Here is a 14,274-nt window from a genome sequence, read left to right on the forward strand (position 1 = left end):
CTTCTAGGTTTTTGCTGTCTCTTCCTTTGAGGATCAGCACCAGGAGCTCCTGTTTAACCTTCGACAGGAGTCAGGAGCAGACAAATATATATTTGTGAAATTTTTTAGGTGTGCCAGTAGCCGGATAAAATGGCTTGGTGGGCTGCAGTTGTCTTGCAGGCTGTATTTTGCCCGCATCCGAACCAGACCATGAGCTGCTTAGGAGGGTGAACCAAAGCTGAGGCCTGCTTCTCTCTAGTTCTGCTAGCAAAGGTTTGAGGTCCTGCATACTCAAAGCTCCTATGAATTTGCAAAAACGACCACTCTGCTGGGAGATACTCCATCTCTGCTGAGTGGAGCAAGATGTCTACTGGTGCTACCTCTTCACTTTGTGCTGGCTGCCACGATCCCTTTAGCAACTGGTGCCTCCCCAGGGTGCACGTCATACTCTGGTGGCACTGCTAATGAGTGCAGCTGCCAGAAGATGTGGGTAGTGTTTGTATGGCACTGGAGTTGGTCATTGAAGGCAGGGGCGCGTACACTAGGCGCAAGCCTTACTGGGACTGTTTAAACCACACAGGGCCTGGGGGTTTTTTTGTTTGCAGCAGCATGAATGAGGAAAAAGCCAAAAGACAGGTGAGAGGAACGGGTTGGGGGCTAACCTGGCCCTGGGAAGAAACTTGGAGACAGACCAGCTGAAAGTCCCAGTGCTTGTTGGAAAGGCAGGCTTGGAATTCTGAGAAGGGAACTTCCTTCTCAGAAAGTCCAACAGGGCTCTGTGTCATCCTAGATAGAAAAGTTGTGGGTTGTATCTAGGATGTCCACCCTACTTGGGTGGGAAAGTCCTGGAATGGAAACCTTGAGTCCCAGTCTTGGGCTGCATGACTCCAGGACAGCATTTGTCCCAGATTCACAGCATTTGCAGTGATCTACAGGAAATGGGCAGGTTCCCCGTTGCAGACTGGCAGCATTCCAGCCTGCAAGGGGTGCTGGGAATAGGACTCAGAGGGTGCCACATGCTTGCACACATGCATGTGGTCAGGATCACAGCCAGGTGGCCTGGAGAGTAGCTTCCTGCAGGTAAATCTATGGTAGGGAGGAGGTATGTGGGTGTGGGTTTGTGGACAGGTCAAGGTCCCCATGGTGAGGGCAGGAGTGGGGCAGGGAATGGGGGCACTGCCTAGCCAGGGTGGTGCATGGGGCCAGGGTGTGGAGCAGCATGGAGCCATGGACAGCTTGTCCAGGGGGTGAAGGGCATGCGGGGGGGGATGTGGGGAGGGGCGGGAGCAGGGGAAGTCAGGCCAGTGTCCTGCCTTTCCCTTTTGAAAAGATGGTCACCCTGAAAGGTATCATCTATTACTTTTCCTCATGGAAATAACCTATCAAGGCACATATGTAGGCAAAGAAACCTGAACGAACAAAGGTCACATGCTGTTAGATTATCTGGGTTTCAAAGTCCAGCAACTATTCTCAATTGCTGTTTATGAGACTTTCCATTTTCCTGCTGCTGTTAAAAACCAGGAAACTTTCTTATGTTGAAACTCACGAGCGTTTGCAGGCCAAATATGGCTTTTCCCACCCATGACGTACCTGCACAGAGGAGGAGCTAGCTGAGATAGCAGCTGGGGGTGCTATTGACTGCTCTGCTGTGTGACTGGCTGCTAAAAATAGACCTACCTCAGCTTGTGACAGGCTCTGGAATAAAAGCGATCTTCCGATTCCTGGGACTCCTAAAATCATTAGTGCTTTGTGGCTACAACATTCGTCTGAACTAGGCCCAGAAAAGCAGAATTACTGGTGGAAAGGTAACTGAAATATATTTCAGTAAGTGATTATTTGTCCTCAGCAGGCCAGAATCAATAGAAGCTAAATGAATACGCCTTGGGGTTGAATATGTGGTTGGAATAAACATTCCTAGGATTGCTCGATGATTTCAGAGTTGCCCATGAAGGGTATAGCTTGCATAGCTGATATAAAGAAATTTTTGCAGGCTTGGGGTGGGCTGGCCCTGATGTCGCTTAGGTTGGTCTAGCACCATCAGCTTGAGTTGGAATCATTCCGGGTTTGCACCTGTGAGGGCTGACTCATGTCTTTATTTCAGCAGTGGGTTATCTGTAAGGCAGCTGCAGTGGCTGTGATTTGAGTTTGTGTGTGGCCACACCTTTCATTTCTGCCAGAGGAAGCATTCTTCATTAATCCTCCTCGGGGTGGAATTGATTTCGTAGGCAGTGAGAGCAAGCACAAAACCTGTGTAATAGTTAAGACCTGCCTGTCACTTCAAAAAAGGGTTTATGTGGGATTTGAGTGGTACTGGGGCTTTGCAATCGATCTCTGTGCAGGGCTGAACTTCACCTTCTGGTGGTGTTAATGAGGAATGACTGCTTTTAAAGCAATGCAGTTGGATAGCAATGTGGCTGGGGCATGCCTATGCTGTCAAAGGACCAGGCTCAGGGGTGCTATCATGAAACATGGTGGATCCAATCTGTGCATGCTACACTGTGCCATGTGTGTCATGATAATCCAGGTGTTTCATGGGTGCTTAATGCAGTTGTTCTCAACCATTCAGACTGAAGGAATGCTTTGTTAGACTCCAGAAAAAACTCTTGTGCTAGGGGCGATCCAGGTATCTGTAGGGAAATGCCAGCTCTTCACTTTCACTCATTTCTTGGCTACGAAAAAATAATAAAGCAATTCTTCTCTTGCAAAGAACTAGGAAAGCCCATAACAGGTCAGAATGGTTTAAACCCTAGGAATTCTTATTTGAAATCTCTGGGAAAAAAATGGGCCTCTGGTTTATCCCAAGTCTGATTGTTTTGGGTTTTGGCCAGCATCAAAATGCAGCCAAAGTAGCAATTTGTTCAAATTAGCTGTGTTCATCCTGAGAAAAAGGTGTTATCTTGGATACTTCACAGGTAGTTAAAGTGGGACAATGGGCTTGTCTGTAGGATCCCAGGATAAAAGGCTTTGATTAAAAATCCAACCACTGTTTTTACCTTCTGGGTTTATCTTTTTTGCATAACTAATGGTGCTAAAATCCACCTGGTGGTACCCTTGAAAGCATCTCAAGGTACCCTGGCTGAAAATCACTGGCTTAATGACAGATTAACAAAGCTCTTGAGTCAGAGGTGATATCTTTTATTAGACCAACTAAACAGCAGCAAAAAATATTCTTTCTTTGCAAGCTTTCGGGTACAAACACCCTTCTTCGGGCTGAGGAGAACTCAAAGATTGCAAAAGTTCTCCTAGGTAGAAAAGAAATTTTATTATGACAGGGGAAGTAGAGTGTGGACGTTTAGTCCTCCGGGTACCTCAGAGTCCTTTTGTGACAGGGTTGCTCTGTGATGTGCAGATTAGGCAGGTTTCTCCCCTGGCTTAATGGCACACACTCAGTTGCATGGAGGCACCTCTATTATGTGGAGCAGGTGTATGCATTCTTCCTATGCCTGAAGAAGGGTGATTATGCAAAAAGCAGAGCTTGCAAAAAGCTTGTTTCCAACTACTCAGTTGCTCTAATAAAAGAGATCACATCTACCCAAAGAACCTTGTCTGTTTATGTCCTTAGACCAGCACGGCTACAACCAAGAACCCAGGAGCATGGAGTGGGTGTGACATGCTTCACTGCAGTGTCTTTAAAAGTACAGATGTGCCCTGGGCAGCAAGAGAAAAAAACCCACCAGGCTGTGTGTTTTTTGATTTGCAGTATTTCATGGTCAGTTCTTCTCGTAAACATACAAAAAAGGGGCAGTAGCACCTGGAGTGGATTGGCTGGTTGAATAACAATCCTTGTCCCCGTCCTAAAAACGAGCACTAAAAAAGTAAGAGAGGGCAGACATGGGGACTGTGTGATTCACCACATCCCCAGCCCTCAGGAGAAGGGAGGAACTCGTTCACAATGGCCCGCTCTGTCCTTTCTCCTTTGGCTAAATCTACCAGTGAAGATGGTTGTGAGTTTTGTTATGCTGCTGACACCTCTCTGCCAGGAAGCAGGGAAAGAGATGGTTCACTTAAGTGAACAGCTGGGAAAATCTTTTGATCAAGTAACACCGCTGGCAGGAATTGAAAGCACTTGGCTTGTCTGGTAAATGGTTGGTACAGTGTCTGGTTTGCAAGGGCCCTCACTTTTTTCCAGGAGAGAGATCCAAGGAGCCACTGGGGTTGGAAAGCCACTTAGTTCACCCTTGGGACTGAATGACTCCCTGTAGGTTGATTTTACTTTAACTTTGGTAGTGTACGACTGATTAGACCTTAATATAACATCATTTGGATTATATGCTTGTAAATCTACTGTGACCTGAATAGCATTCTGGCTTGTGATTCTTCCCATGTGCCTCCTGGGACCTGCTTTTGGGATGGAAATTGGCTAGAGCTGAAAAACTCAAAAGCTGCTTGCTAAGCCCTGTGCCCTGCTGCAGTCCCTTGGGTCACTTTTCCTTTCTATCGATGAATTATCTATATCCCAGCTTTTGTGTCAAAGCTTCCCAAAAACAAGCCCCATGCATGACGAGATAAGAGTCTGTCTGAGTAATAATACTGAAGATGGTTGATCATTTTCCAAGGGCAGAAATAGTCTCAGAGGATCAGTGTCACCTGGACTTTAGTGGAGCCCTGCTGATTCAGACAAGGGCAAAATCTGTTCCACGGAGTCTTTATCCATTTGTGTGGGTTGCTTAAAATATCCTTTTTGCCCCCTTTATGTAGTATGCAAGCCATGGAAGCCCGGAGGGTTCTGCTGGAAACAGAGAGAAACCCCAGGAGGAAGATCCTGTCTCTGGACAGACAGGATGCAAAGAGAGTGTTGGAACTGTATGTCAAACGCACCCTGAGCAACTGCGAGGACTGCTGTGCTGCTAAGGAAAGACTGCAGGAAGGCAGTGGAGGACAAGTAAAGAAGACGGCCCAGCTCCAAAGGTCAGCGAGTGACTTCTGCAGGTACTCAAGCTTCAGAGGCATTCGGAGGAAAAGCCAGGCAGACAAAGCCAAGGCACAACAGCCAGAAGATGCTGGCAGCAAGAAGAACAAGCAGGTAGCTTGTGGGAGCACTACAGAGGATGAGCAGAAGCCAAAGGGGAAAAGCTCAAAGAGTGTGCCTGAGGGGAAAAGTCAGTATTCGGGGATCAAGACTTTTCTGAATTTCCTCTTCCGGAGAAACACAGATGAGCACAGAGAGAAATCATGTAGGAAGAAAAAGGATAAAGATGCTGACAAGCAGCAGGTGCTTTTGGAAGCTGAAGAGGTTAAGAGATCCAGAACAGACTTGAGTTCATCAACGCAGTCTCGTAAGGCCAATAAAATGAGAACCAGCTTCAGGAAAGCTTTCTCCTTTAAGAAACATGTCACTGAGGAGGAAAAGGGGGAAGGGTTGGAAGCAGGAGCTAAAGCAAAGAAGTCCAACCTTCTTTCCCTGGAGGACAGTCAGAAGCTATCCGTGCCAGGTGAGCACATATAATATTTGTGTGATGAGGTACTCATGTGTTCCCGGGGGAGGAATGATGTGGCTAGAAGCAGAATTTACAATGGGGTTATAGAGGCCTGAAGCCTTGTCCACACTAGAAAGGATTTGCTGGGAAAGCCAGTGTAGTGGTGTAGCTTTTTTTGGCAACCCCCACATTAGAGCCATAATTTAGGGCTTTCAAGGGTCTGTGCCTAAATTATAGAGCCTGTCCCAACATCCTATGCTAGCCTAGCTATATCAGCTGGTGAATGCCAGCCTAGTGAAAAGGGAACCAGCAGGAAAGCATTTTTCTAGGTGTGTAGCTGCCCCACAGCGCTGAAGGACATAAGCTAAATTGACAAAGGTATCCCATAGCCGGGGTATGGCTGACCTAGCTATGTTCGCTAGGAGGTGTGACTTTTTCATGCTTCTAGCTGACTTAGCCACATCAGAAGTATTGGTGTAGTCTTTTCCTAACATGCTATATACCAGTTTCCTGAATGGATATTCTGTCTTTGCTAAAGGACTCGTTCCATAGGGTTATCTGCATCTACACAAAGGCTTTGTGCCAGCATAGAAGTGTCACAAAGAATCACGCCCAGACCAACATTCTTATTTTAGTAAAAGTTGGGATAAGATCTGGCTTCACCTCCATTCACTTTCAAGGGTCTGTGCCTCGTCTAGATGAAGTTACTTTTTTTTTTTTTGTGGGAATAGTTTAACTGGTCTAGAACTGGAAATAAGCAGTGCTGGTTTCAGGCTCTTTTCTAACCTGTATCATTGCAACCAGCCATTTCCTGGTATATAACTGAAAACCACACCCCCAGCCTACAGAGTTTTACTTGTAAAACTTCTCCAATAGATTAGCTATTAGTTTCAGGCACGTCAGTTAACTGCTTTTCTCCTGGTTGTGACTTATTCTACTTAAAAACTAGCAAGATGGTTTTGGGAAGGATTTGGTAAAGTTTCAGTACAATTTGGGAAGGCTCCATGGATATATATCTGTCTAGGGCTGTTTCTCTAGCAGTAACCGCAGTTTGAGAAGCACAGTGTAATGTTTGTTATTACCTCATACTAATTCAGGTGGGTATAAGCACGGTGCAAACACTGGCTGGAAATCTGGCATTAAGGAGCATGTGAAGTTTCCTTTTTAATCAACTGGATCACACAGATGACGAACCTTATCTTCCTTTTTTCAGACACAGAACAACATGATCAGTACTGTGCACAGGTTTCTGAAGAGATAGAACTGATCATCCAGAGCAATGAATCTAAGGGGAAGAAAGGACACAGTTACCACGAGCCACCAAAACCTGTTAGCGCTAATGAAGCCGGTGAGTATCATCCTATTTGGCAATACTTATATTAACAGGTCACTCTTGATCCACGCATGGAGAACTCAGTGGTTGAGATTATCCATGTGCAGAAAGCACACAGCCTGTGTACCACATAGTCCTTGCCACGGCCTATTTTAAGGATTTAAATGAAATTAAAGGCATGGACAAATGACATACAGTAGTGCAATTAATGCAGGGGTGGGCAAAATGTGGCCCATGGGCCGGATGTGGCCCACCAGGCCATTCTATCCAGCTTGCAGGGCCCCTAAAAAATTTAGAAAATGAATATTTGTCTGTCCCTGGCTGCCTGTCATTTGGCCCTTGATGGCTTGCCAAAACTCATTAAGCGGCCCTCTGCCCAAAATAATTGCTTGCCCCTAATTTAATTTCACAAATGTGTTTAAAAAAAAAGTAGCAGACAGATAATGCACACCTCTAAACTGGGAAAACTTTGTCTGGCCTGCTGTAGAATTGTCCCTCGGAATCGAGGATAAAACCACTTTGGATTATGCTTGTCTGTGTTGCATTGGGGTAGCAATTTCCTAAAGGCAAGCTAAACACCACCTCTTTCCCTGACCCTCTGGGGCAAGGTGTTTTAATAGTTGTTATTACTGTGTAAGCTACACTGGGATAGCTACCCCTCTCTGTCCCAGATCCTAGAGCATATGTCAATATAGAAACCCAATACGCATTATACTGGGATACGGGATCATTTGTTCATGCCATAGGTATAACATGGGTAGACTGTCAACATTAGGAAATGACTCTGGGACCTGTAGATCTAAAAGCAGGAGCTTCTATTGCTAGAGCTGTGCTGGCAGAGGTTGCAGAAAGGTTCAACCTCAGTACATGGCCAAATCATCACAACAGGGCACAGAATGCCAGTTGGTTTGGGCTTTATTAATGTTACATGCTCTTGGGAGGTTCATATTGCAATTGCTAGTGCATGCTAAAGAGAGTGCTAAAGACATCCTCACTGCTGCTGTTGCTGATTCATAGATTCACAGAAGTTTAGGGCTGGAAGGGGCCTTGTGAGACTTGTCCACACTGGTGGCTCATATTCATTTTATGGTCAGTTATGACCCCTAGGTCCCTTTTGGACATGGTGCCAGCTAGCGTAGCACCAGATTCCTGCTATTCTGCTGGCATGGGTGCGTGGGATAGCCAATCTTTGTATTGGTTGGTAGAGGTACTCATTGGGTGCGTCTACACAAGACGCTACTGTGCAGTCATTACTGCGCTTTTATTTAGTACTTACATTAGCAAGTACTAAATAACACTGGCAAATGTCTTTTAGGTGATTCTACTGCACAATAGCCTGATAATACTACACAGAAGCATATTGGCACTGTCCGTGCTGTGGTGTGCTACAGTGCAGTATTTTTTGGCTGCTGCACTGTAGCACGAGTCAGTGTCTCGTCTAGATGTGCCCACTGTGTGGCTCTTTGTCCGAGGTAGCGCTTACAACACCTGTAGGTATCTGTGAACATGCTACTGCTTCTGAGCTGACAGACCTGGTACTTTGTGGGGAATCTCTCAAAGATATTACAAGCAGAGAAGGACACAAAGCCTCACTGTTTTAGCACTAGTTTCCCATGTCACGGGACAGCAGTGATAAAGTTACCCGTCCTAATCTGAGCACCAAGCGTGTGGCACTGAGCCTGTGGTGCGGTGATTTAACAGCTATGCTGGGAAGTGAGAAATGTCCTGGTTCAGCCTTCCTGGGAGGGCTAGAAGGCTTCTCAAGTAAGCACCCTAGCCACTTGGCTGTGGGACATCAGAGAGACACCTTTTTTCTGATTCATATGGAACTTGAAGCTTCAAATTGCTAAGGCAGACAGACTGGGATTTGAAGAAAAGGCTAGAAATTCTGGAAGTAATTCCATTTATCTTTTTGCAGAGGAAGCCATAAGAAGAATTGTTTCCTTCCTTGAGAGTGCTGGAGATGACTGGGATAAGAAGGTGAGGATGTGGCTTTCTTCCAGTGGTTGGCTGGTAGCATATAGATGGTTTTAACCAAATTCTGAAGGTGACTACACCAGTTGACATAGTGCACAGGTGCCACAAAAACTGAGACTCGCATTAAGGTCTCTGCTCTCACTCCATTCCTGCTCTCTGAACCTGTGCCCCATCAATCTTTTTCCCACATCTGAGTGACCTACTGCACATGCCAATGAAGGCTCAGGTCGCTGAAAGTCTTAGGTTTTTAAGTCATGTTACATCAGTATGTTTCAAGGTTCTCAAAGCTTTTTCTTGTGTGGAAGGCAAATCCATAAGCCAATGAAGCAGCACAAAGATGACTGTTGATTTCAGCGGGTTTCAGATAAGATCTCGGTTGACATGGGAGAGTCAAAATGTTTGTTAAGTCCAAAGGAAATCTAGCAGAATTTATTTTTGTGCAGTAGTCTGGACTTAACAGCTTGTAAGTGGTTCATTTGCCTTGGGTTGACAGAGGTGAATTCCAGCCAGAGAGATAAGGGAGATTTTGTCTTGGAAATGGACAGAGATAGATAGAGAGTTTTCCTGGGTGAGTGCATTGCTGAGGTTGATGGTTATGTACAGAGTGGTTGAATATGTGTCTTACTGTCTCACTTCTTACACAGATAAGAGAAGATGTCGGACTCAGTACATTCTTCACTAACATCTCCTATAGCTCCTTCAAGCACTTAGCTGATGTCTACGTCAACAATGAAGTGACAGCCAGTGTGCCTGATAGGCATCCTGAAGAAGTGCAGTTTGCATTTGCTGTGCACCTGACTGCCAAGGTAGCAGGCATCTGTAACCATACAGTGAACAGGATCATGGGCTTTGGAAACCAGTACCTCCAGGACTCTTTTGCAGAGTTTTCCTACAACAGGAATCTCAAGGTAAGGGAGGAGAAACAAGTCTGTGGTGACAGCACATCTAGATAGATACCTCAGGTCATGTAAACTGGAGGAGCTTCCATAGACACCAGTTGATGCTGGCTGAGCATCTAGTTACACCATGGTGTATGCTACTGTCACACCTATTGCTCCAGCCGAGATCAGGGACCTATTGTATGAAGTGATAGGGGTTTAACAGCCCTTGCAGCAGCAGAATGCTGACCATCATTGTCCCTTTGCTTTACCTTTGGCAGGTTAGTGTGCTATGCCTAGTAGTTGTTTGACCAGATTGATTTGTATAGTTTCAGAAATAGGTTAGACAAGGATTTGTAAGGGATGGTGTGGATAGGGATGACCCTGCCTCAGGCTGGGGCTGGACTAGATGGCCATCAGAGGTCCTTTCCAGCCCTTCCTTTTTACAATTCTGTGCAGGCACATAGTAAAATATAGACTTTTCCTAGAGATTGGATCTGAATTATGATTTCCTGACTCTTCTTGTAGTTTCTGAAGCCTAAGGCTATCATTTCTTTCCCTCTCCTCTTATTTCGTACCCCCATCCCATAAAAGCTCTGACATACTGGTATCATTCAGTCCAATCAGTGGCCGATATCTAGAGCTCTTAATTTTTTTTCTGCATAAAAATATCTGGGTTCTTTTTCTTCAAGCCTTTTGAGCCAAAATGTTGAGGCTTTATCAGAAAATAGAAAAGCTGTCAGTTTTCAGCACCACAAAGCTTTTTGGTTTTTATGTTAAAACCTGAATATTTTTTACCCATATGGGTTTTTTCTCCATAAAAAATTCATTCTTGACCAACCTTTTTATTTTCTAAACAGTCTTTATGTATTAAGCATTCATGGTTGTGTATTATTAGGCCTATAAAAGGCATCACAGCTGGACAAACTAGCCATTAAAGATGACTGTGAAGGAGATACACACAGATTAATTTCTCATAAACCACTTGATTCATATGGATATTATCCTTCTGATTATTGACACACTGAGTCATGAGCTTTTGGGTTTTATTTTCACAGCAAAATGCATTGGCAAGGGGGTATCTGGTTTGCGTGTGTATGACTCTTGTGTCTTCTGCTCTGTAAACAGCAGCAATATGAAGAGATTACGCGAGCACTGTTATGTCCCAGCTAACTGCATTTATAACTATATATAAGCATGTGAGGCCCTGCAACACACACTGCAACTTTGGTTTTCTGGCAGCTTGTAAATATAGAACTTAGTGGGTGCTACAAGAAAAGCTGCAAACTATTTAGAGGAATACTAGTCTATTTTTATGCACTACTATGCTGAATTTAATGTCAATTATATAGCAAAAATAGCCTGAATGTGGGACATTTGCACTTCTTGGCCCTGGCAAACTGGGCTGAGATGGGAGGTTGGAAGTTTAAAGCAGCAAAAAGACTAAGCCCATCACTGGGCTGCTGTGGGTTTAATAGAGTAAAACCTGCTCCTGGCTGCTGGCAGGAGGTGGAAAGCAGAAGCAGTGTGTTGCACTGTGTGGGGCATAGGATTCTGGGAGCAGATGTATGGGGTGTGATTTCTGTTTTTTAGTGGTTGCCATCAGCTAGCATCTGAAGAGTTTTAAGGAGTAAAGAGTAGAGGCAGGGCTAGTGAATCATCATGTCCTCCTGAGAAGCCAGGGGAAGCCATTTGGAGCAGTGAGGTTACAGAAACAGCTATGAAACATTTCAGCAGCAGGTGTGTGGTGGGTTCTCTCTATATCTGGCCCCTGTAGATCTTCTCAGGGCAGAGCTTGGTTTTCGTAGTAGTGTGATGAGGGAAAATGATGGTCTTGATCTGTCATGCTGGATTAGGTCATCTAATGTAGTACCCTGTTTCTGAACTGCTGCAGAAAGCAGAAACCCTCCTGGATGTAGTGATGGGATAATCTTGACTCTGGGACAGGGGCAGGCAGTTATTTTGGGCAGAAGGCCAGCTACTGAGTTTTGGTAAGCCACCAAGGCCTGCATGACAGGCAGTCAGGGGCAGAAAAATATTAATTTTCTACATTTTTTAGGGGTTCCGTGGGCTGGATAGAATGGCTTGGTGGGCCACATACGGCCTGTGGACTGCATTTTGCTCACCCCTGCTCTAGGACAGATTTCCTTGTAACCCCCAGGACTTATAAATTAGCTTGGGCCAGTAGGGTTTGCAGCAATTCTGATACCTGCTTCAGAATACACCAGGGCATGTGCTTATCCATGATGTAGTACACACTCAGATATGGATGGGATCCTCACTGGTATTTTACTTCTGTCTCAACAGGACAGGGAAATGTTCAGAGTCAACAGCTGTGAAGGTCCAGACTGAGCATTATTACCTGTGAGGGCACTTTCTGAACCAACGCTGATGCCTGTGGTATCTTCAAACTCAGCACTGCCTCTGTGAAGGACACAAATATGCTGATGGTGTGTGGTGGTGAGGGGGGAGGGAACATCTGGAACAGATATACTCCTGTTTTTTGTATAATTTTGTGAATAATGGATTAAAAAGCCTTGGACAAAATGTATAACGTGTGTGTAGCTATGTAATATCTATAGGATAAATAGCAAGTATATAATATATTCAATGTATATGCAGTATCTAATACAAATATTACCTAATTCTGTTCTATATTAACCACATCTCTATGTATTATAGCTCAGTTTTAGGAACCAGTTTAACCCAGGGGTATTACTGGTATTTATTTTACTTGCTCTATGGTCCAAAAGCCCCAGTTTTGAAAAGAGCTTAAGCACATACTTAACTTTAAGCACAGGTCCTTAAGTTCTCTCCTCATTTAGGAAGTTTAACTGAATTGGCCTCCAGTCCCACTGGTATATCTTCTGTTTATCATAATTAATAACACACTTTTGGAAAAGGCCATAAACCTCCATATCCTGGGGCCATTCTCTGACAATTAGCAGTCAAGATGATTCTGTGAGGGATGTGTATTCCCACATTTGCTACTGTGAGTTTCCAACACCTTCTGAATGACTCAGCATCCATTCAGGGATATTCTCACTGTCAGCAATGGAAAGGGGCAAAGGAAGGGGATGTAAATTAAATTACAGGTCAAATGAATTGTGCTTTAATACAGCTACTGTATCGTCTGCAATATCTTCTATACTACATGCAAAGCAGGCTAATCAGGCAGGCAGGCAGGCAAACAGATGAATGGTAGTACCTGTGGTGCTATTCTGTGTTTATAGCTGCCTTCCTTCTCAGCAGAAGGATGTTTATTGGAAAGAGATGGTTGACCTGATGGCAACACCTGATGCCTAACACTGACCACTTATTCCCTCCGTTCCAAAGATTTTAACCCCTTAAGTCCCAGCAGGTTGCAAGACCAAAGGGAGTGGGCAAACTGAATCATGCATGTTTTTCATAAAAATAATACAGAAATTCCCCACGCAAGCCAACATTCATCCCTAGTATAAACTCCATGGAAAGAAACCGCGATTGATTAAAGATTACTGGAGATACAGACACCATTCCCTTAATTCTTGTGATTCTCATTCAGGAAAATAGAATCCACATATGACTTCTTCTATATATAAAAATGTTGACAGTTGTGAGTGTCAAAAAAAGAGAAAAATCACACTTGTGTATCAACAGAAACCACAATGTAAGTGCAGTTACAAGAGCAAAAAGGGTTCAATGGTATATCTTGTACTGTTTAAAACTATCATATTGTTCTATTTATAAATAGGCCATAAATTCCCTCTTAAAGAACCATAAAGATGACAGTTGACTTGGATGCAGGATCAACCTATAATAAGAACAATAGTTTATATGAAAACAAATATTTCGCTGGTATAAACTCTCTCGCCACTAGGGGGGTATATAGCTTAATAGGTACAGCAATACTGGCAAAGCTTTTCAGACGCAAACAAGCCACACACATGCATGTTTGTGCCTTCAAATTCTCTTTATGCACAGATAATACTGCAGTAGGTTCGAAGTAGCCAGGGAATGTGATAGGGAGGTAGGAGTTACATGCTGCACATGATATTGGGCTGATAATGGGGAATGTTTCATCACGCAAATTATAGAGGAAAGGGGATTTCAGGCTGGGGAGTGGGAAAAGGGATCAATTAAGTTGTGGTCTCTTCCCTGTTTGCTCCGGGTGTAGGGTAACTCTGCACTTGCACAGGGACTGTGGCAAGGACACCATTGCTCCCCTGGTCCTCACTCAGACAAAGTGCCCACTGACGGTGATAGGAGGATTTCCTTAATTAGTATGATGGGCCAGATCCTGACATCTTTGCCCTCTTTCTTGATACCTTATTCCATGAGTAGTACCAGTAGCCTTTTTCCTAGATAAGGTCTGACTAGGGAAGGTAGGATTTTCTCTCTGCCTAACAGTATGAATATGAGCCGGCAGTGCGATGCTGTAGCCAGTAGGGCAAATAATACTTTGACGTGCATCAATCGATGTATCTCCAGCAAAACCAAGGAGGTGATTCTTCCACTCTACTCAGCACTGGTGAGACCGCAGCTGGAGTACTGTGTCCAGTTCTGGGCACCACACTTTAACAAGGACATGGACAAGCTTGAGAGAGTCCAAAGAAGAGCCACCTGTATGAGCAGAGTCTTGCACAGCAAGGCATACAAGGAAAGGCTGAAGGATCTGGGACTCTTCAGCCTGGATCAAGAAGGCTGAGAG

General features: G+C 44.5%; 1 protein-coding gene across 1 annotated transcript; it reads left to right on the forward strand.

The window, feature by feature from the left end:
* Positions 1–1,667: 1,667 nt before the first annotated feature.
* Positions 1,668–12,055, forward strand: BNIP5 (BCL2 interacting protein 5). The gene is made up of 6 exons (XM_090026100.1): positions 1,668–1,784; positions 4,678–5,411; positions 6,610–6,744; positions 8,648–8,709; positions 9,351–9,614; positions 11,892–12,055. Exons 2-6 carry the CDS (start codon positions 4,679–4,681, stop codon positions 11,934–11,936), a joined length of 1,239 nt encoding a protein of 412 aa, XP_089882226.1. The 5' UTR covers positions 1,668–1,784; position 4,678; the 3' UTR covers positions 11,937–12,055.
* Positions 12,056–14,274: the final 2,219 nt, after the last annotated feature.

Source organism: Crocodylus siamensis, chromosome 13 (genome assembly GCF_052110815.1).
Source record: "Crocodylus siamensis isolate JL-2025a chromosome 13, ASM5211081v1, whole genome shotgun sequence".
Lineage (NCBI taxonomy): Eukaryota > Metazoa > Chordata > Crocodylia > Crocodylidae > Crocodylus > Crocodylus siamensis.

Coding starts and splice junctions, on each gene's coding strand:
- BNIP5 (XM_090026100.1), top strand. CDS start 4,679: ATGCAAGCCATGGAAGCCCGGAGGGTTCTGCTGGAAACAGAGAGAAAC. Junction 6,745..8,647: donor TGTTAGCGCTAATGAAGCCG/GTGAGTATCATC, acceptor ATCTTTTTGCAG/AGGAAGCCATAAGAAGAATT. Junction 9,615..11,891: donor CCTACAACAGGAATCTCAAG/GTAAGGGAGGAG, acceptor CTGTCTCAACAG/GACAGGGAAATGTTCAGAGT.